Below are 6,000 nucleotides of genomic sequence, written 5' to 3' on the forward strand. Positions count from 1 at the left end.
AGCAATTTGTAAGCATTTTGAATTATGTCCTAATCTTCACTGAACATGTAAGTCAAATCAGTTGTGATGGAAATCAGCATAAAACCTGCCTGCTGGCCCAGATAAAACAAATAAATATGCAGTGACATTTTCTTTTTTCTGCTAGGCAGCCACCTTTGAAGGCGTACGATGTTATGTGTTAGTCTCAAATCACCAGCCTTGTTTTACAGACACCACTCCAGAGCCTCCCGCTGCTACAGGCTGTGGAGGTGCAATCTCAGGCCTCAGCTGAACGGGGATGTGCCCTTGCTCACCCCGAAGTGTCCACCCAGCAGTGGCCATGTGCAAGCACAAACTGCGGCTTTCTCTTCCCCACCAGGGAGCTTTGCGCTTGATGCAGCTATTCCAACTGAGAGAGAAAAGAAGGGCAAAACCCCAGCATAAATGAGGCTTTAGAGACAAAGGGCTCTTTTTTCTCGTCTAAGGCACATGGGAAGATTAGAGATCACGCACAGTCTGGTTGTATGTTAATATGGTTCCTTTATATTCCGTAACTTAATAGCCTAGCTGAATTTCACCCTGTAAAATCCCTGAGAGGATAACTGAGCAAGAGCAGCTAGGTGGCATTACACATTTGGTGCTCCACAGAAGATGTTTTTTAAATGCACACATAGAAATTAAGATTAACATGGAGGTCTGAGGAAATGTTTTGGATATGACAAGTACAAAATAACCAAGGTACTTTCTGTACCCTGTTTCAGACTGTGGATGCAAGTTCAGTCTTTTCAGACAGCATCACATATTAAAAATCCTGGACATTGTTTAGTAAGAGTTCCCATACCCAACAAAGAAAACACCACATCACATAATTTGCATGATAAATAAAATATATATTTAATGAAATAAAAAAAGGAAATCAGCATTAGCAGTACTTGAAATATTAAATAAAAAACAAACAATATATTCTTGCTCTACAGACTCTTATCAATTTTCTGTTGCTACTGGAAGTGTTGAGGTTTTATGAGCACTTAGTCTTTTTTCTATACTTCGTAGCACACACCACCTCTATTTCTTTCCTTGCTTCCCAACCATTGTCAGAGGTGGTTTTCTCAGTGTCTAATGTGCCATGAACTGTAGGGCATGTCACCTGCAGAATTTCTCAATCAAATGCCTCTAGTTTTTAGCTAAATGGAGTATGGTCAATGAATCACTCTGGCCAGAAGCTGTCAGCATCCTTCAGCAAGTAACTGCTCCATGTGCATGCCCATAGCTCTGTCCAAGCAGCCTCACTGGCAGTGGACTGAACTGCGCTGAGATGTAGGTTCCCTTCCCGGCTCCGGTGATGTGCTGGATAAGTTTGTGTTCTCTCTGCTCCTCTTTCCTCAGCTGTAAAATGAGAGTAATGGTACTTGCCTACAGCTCAGTGGTTACTCTGCAGTAATGTCCACAGCTGTGGCTGGCTGCCATCAGCCAGCAGTATCAGCTGGGTATTTTGTGCCCCCCCCTTGATGTTCAATAAATGGTGACTATGGCAAGCTGGGAAGTTCAGCTTTTTCTCACACCAGCTGAAAGTGCTCTGGTCTCACTAACAAAACAGTGTGCTCAGGATGGTCATTGTTCTGTCCAGAGTTGCCCTCCACACTGAAGCTATCCAATGCAGGTGATCCCAGAGGGCTGTGATCCCACAACTGACACAGAGATATAAGGTTATTTGTCACCAGTCACCTATGCTTCTCCTGTTCAGTAGCCTTCTCAGTAGCAGCGCATCTTTTGACTTGAAAAAGAATCCACCCACCTCACATTAGGTCTCCTATTTGCCTGCTCCAAAGATAAACCTCACATATGTGCTTGAGTAGGGATAACTAGGCAGAGCTGTCTTTCTAATCCATTTCGTGTTTGTTTCTTAGGCCTCCTCTTATTTCTGCTGGGAATGGGAATCAACATTCACAGTGATCTCCTCCTGCGCCAGCTGAGGAAACCCGGGGAAGTCACTTACAAGATTCCTCAAGGTATATTCTTATCCCCTACCTCCTTGGAGAAAGTAGGGCAGCAGCATAGATAATGTTTTCTGACTGAATTCACAGCAAAGCGACAATAAAAGCAGAGATGCCAGTATCACACAGGTACTCGGTTCAGGTGCCCCTCTGAGCTGCAGGGACCAGCGTGAGCTGGCTGCAGACAGTCCACGAGAAGCAACAAGAGTATCTGGAAAACATGAGCTGTGAGGAAAGGTTTTAGGAAATGGGCTGGGTAATTTAGAGAAGATTGAAGTGGGACATAGGAAGAGGATTTTAGCCTTGTAAAAGGCAGCTGCAAAGAAGGAAATATTCTTCTCCATGCCCAGGAAGAAGACGTAATGGACTTCTTACATGGCAAAAAGGAGATTCAAAGTGTAAACTTTAGGGGAAAAAAGTAACACCAAGGATGCAAGGTGCAGAATTTCCTTTCCGTCTCCTTCAAGCTGGGGCTTGGTGAGGAAGGGTGACTGTGGGCCAGAGTGGCGAGCCAGGAAATGTCTAGCTCTGTGGAGCAATATGGATGGGGATCCAGGAGTTTCCTGGTTTTGGTATTGATGCCTTCTGCTGCCTTGTTACGGATGGTAATATCTCTCCCCCAGAGTTTCTCACCTCCAATACTTACCTGCCTCTTGTAGATGTTGTGATTAGCTAAGATGCAAAACTGAGATCCAGATTTTGCATTCCCCAAAGGTAGTGGAGTTGCAAAATATTTTTTAGGGCCTGAAGAGAATTGACTAATGTTAATAACTTTAATTTAAATCTAATAATGGGCTTTCTTAAGTCCTTTTCCAAATGAAAATAAATGATTGTGAAAGTGCTGGAAGCCTCTGGGTTAGAATCGCCTTTGATTCTTGTACTCGTACAAGAGTCTTGTACAAGATCCTCCTTTGGCATGGCTCCACTGGCTTCAGGGCAGTGGGTTTAGGTTGCTGTTATGGGCTCTGAATAAGAAAGGTAGCGTATTCTGCTGCTGACTTTATGGGAAAGAACTTTCCATGTGCATGAGATGACTATAAAAATAACATATTCTGTCTGTTGATGCAGGGGGACTGTTCACCTATGTTTCTGGAGCCAACTACTTTGGAGAAATTGTGGAATGGTTTGGTTTTGCCATAGCAACCTGGTCCCTACCAGCCTTTGCCTTTGCCTTTTTTACTCTTTGCTGCATCGGGCCACGTGCTTATCACCATCACAGGTATCAAACTGTTTCTTGCCGTATGCTGCTGCTTGCTCTTGGAGTCCAGTTTGCAAAATGCCAGGGAGGGGCAGAGGAGCAGGGCCAGGATTCAAGACAAAAGTGAAATTTAATACTATGTACAAGAAGTGTCAGCTTATTTGGGACTGGGTGAAAGTAAGGCAGTCAGCTGGGGCCCCTGTTGAGTCAAGTGGGCCTGACAGTCATTTAATCCAACATGAGTTACATCACTGCTTCCGCCATGTTAAAGCCTCTTTTTACTGAGCCTTGTAAATGTCAACCTTTCCTAAGGGTTCCCTTGCAGCCTCTGCAGTCCTTTTGAGTAGATATGGTCCCCTGCTCTGAATTCCTAAAGTTTCTACGTTAGGTCTCTTAGAACCTTAACAGTATTATCAGCTTTCACTTAATTAAATAACCCGGTGTAAATAGTTTTGGAACGCTCTTCTGCAGAGTCATACACAGAGGTTACAAAGCAAGGCAGTCTGGAGGAGTTTTATGGTTCCTCAGCTGAGCTGTATTGAAACTGTGCAGTTTCCTTGTATGTATGCAGGTTCACTCTCTTGCTTATTTTCTTTCAGGTACTATCTCAAGACATTTACGGACTATCCAAAATCAAGGAAAGCCTTGATTCCTTTTGTTTTTTAATGATTGAAATATGGACTGTGTTCTGGTTTTATAGGGCTTTTTTCAATTCCTAGTTTTAATGTTAGGTCTGCCTATAATTAATTGTACAAATGATAACCTGTGGTTGTAACAGACAAGAAGGCAATTTGGAACTGAAGTTCTTGTTTTTAATTACAGGGGAAATTGCAGATAGTTGTGGGCAAAGGGACTCCCCAAACAACATGTTTGCTTGTCAGTGGAGTTCTACCTATGGAAAATGGGTATATAACTGCACTGACATCAGAGAAAAAGCTTTGGCTAAAAACTGGTGCAGAAAAGTAGAAAGTAAGCCTGTGACTTGAGAGAAAATCTTCAGCAGCCACTCCAATTTATAGCACTTCTGCAGCTGCTTCTTCCATGCTGTAGTACACGTGCCCTCGCTCAGCCGGCACTGCCCTAGGTGTTGCCACACTTTAAACCCGACTAGGGGTCTCCCTTGCCAGGAAAATAACTCAGCCCATTATTTTTTGTTTAAAAGCCAGCTTAGCTCCCAGAACCATAATGCAACAAGAGTATACTTGTGCTGGCACAAGGCTGGGAGCAGTGTGCCATGGCACAGAGGTGATGCAAAGTACATGGAGATGGAAGTATCTTAAGCTGGCACTCACAAGCACAATGTCTGTGTTCCTTCCTTAAGCAATACTCTCCTCGCTGTCAGATGATTACTCTTCAGCCATCAGGGTTTTTTTTAAATGTACTTCGTTAAAGCAAGTGCAGCTCCATTAGGATTTTTTTTCTCTTGCAAATCCAGAGCTCTTTTCAGAATAAAAATTTGTCCACTCAAAACCACTCAATTGTTATTCATAAAAAGACTTGAGATGGTGATGTATGACAAAAATTACAACAAATAAAAAGCTCTGTGTTGAAGAAAATGTTCTCCAACACTGGCAGTACATTTTGTCTACAGAGAACATTTTCAGATACCCATATTAGGAAACGATACAGAGATATTATTGAATTTTTACAAAAACACAGGATGTCTCTTCTTAATTTCAGAATATAGTTAGGAATTTTCCCAAAAATGACATTAACCCCAATAGGAAGAGACGTCCCCATGGATGCTGATAGTTTTAGTTACCCTTTAGAGCATAAAATCCTGCTAGGAATTATGCTGAGTAGCTGGAAAGAAAAAGACCAGACCGTACATACTAAACATACTACCTGCTGCTGGAGTAACCTGATTGACTGTACACAATATTCTCCAAAACACAATAAAATTTATGTAAAACACAGAGCTGTGCTAGCCTATGACTCACTGTTTGCAGAAACAAGTCTCTGTGATGTTGCTTACCAAGTCCTGCTCAGGCCGGCTTCCTCCTTCTGGGCAAACCCTCCCTTCTTTGCTTGTATTATTAATTGTCTTCATTACTGTAGAGCATAGCAGCCAGCTGAGGCTGGGTCCCCTTGTGCTAGTCCCTGTACAGCGCACAGGAGAGCTGGACCCTTTGCCATGTGTAGGCAAAGGTAAGGAAGGGACGAAATAAGGCACAAGCAGAATTGTTGTTGCACAGGCCGTGAGTTTCACATCAGCACCACAAATGTATTTTCCTTTTATTTTCTTATTTAAATCCTCCATGTGGAAACACACTGGGAAGGGGGTTGCTGGGTGTGAATTCAGGGATAGAAAGGCTGGAGGCGACGAGGATGCCAGGTGGGAGGAAATGGCCTCTTCCCCAGGGAGCAGATGCTGTGTGAGCAGCGGCCATGTTTTCCAGAGCTCCCTGCCTCAGCAGCTCCTCCTCGATGATTCCTCCTTGCGCTTTTTCCCCCCCAAAGTCTCGCAAGTGATGAGAGAGCAAATAGCCCATGGGTGCCAGTGTTCCTAGCTGCTGTGTCCTCCATCTACTTCTGAGCCAGGGGGAGAGCAGGGACCGAGCTCTGCCTCACCCTTTGGACCAGAACAGGGCTTGTGCAGACTTCTCTGTGCCTCCTACTATCCCTCCTGTCAGAACAGGCATTTATTTTGTCTTGCTTAATATTTGCACCAGATGGACCGTTATTACCACTGTCGGTCCCAGGCCCGGATATCCACTGCAAGGAGCTGGGGATCAGAGTGGGAGAACTGGCGCTGGCCTAAGGTGGGAGATGGCCTGCCTGCAGGCTGAGGAGCCTCACAGCCTGGTATCCCTGCACCGGCCGAGCACA

General features: G+C 44.2%; 1 protein-coding gene across 1 annotated transcript in view; it reads left to right on the plus strand.

Annotated features, from left to right (window-relative positions):
- SRD5A2 (steroid 5 alpha-reductase 2) overlaps positions 1 to 5,089 on the plus strand; it is a 32,600-nt gene extending 27,511 nt beyond the window's left edge. The window contains exons 3-5 of the mRNA XM_076363712.1: positions 1,887 to 1,988; positions 3,042 to 3,192; positions 3,771 to 5,089. Of these exons, the coding sequence (XP_076219827.1) occupies positions 1,887 to 1,988; positions 3,042 to 3,192; positions 3,771 to 3,837 (320 nt within the window). The 3' untranslated portion in view covers positions 3,838 to 5,089. The remainder of the gene's footprint in view (positions 1 to 1,886; positions 1,989 to 3,041; positions 3,193 to 3,770) is intronic.
- Positions 5,090 to 6,000: the final 911 nt, after the last annotated feature.

The sequence above is a fragment of the Aptenodytes patagonicus genome, unplaced genomic scaffold (assembly GCF_965638725.1).
Source record: "Aptenodytes patagonicus unplaced genomic scaffold, bAptPat1.pri.cur scaffold_81, whole genome shotgun sequence".
NCBI lineage: Eukaryota > Metazoa > Chordata > Aves > Sphenisciformes > Spheniscidae > Aptenodytes > Aptenodytes patagonicus.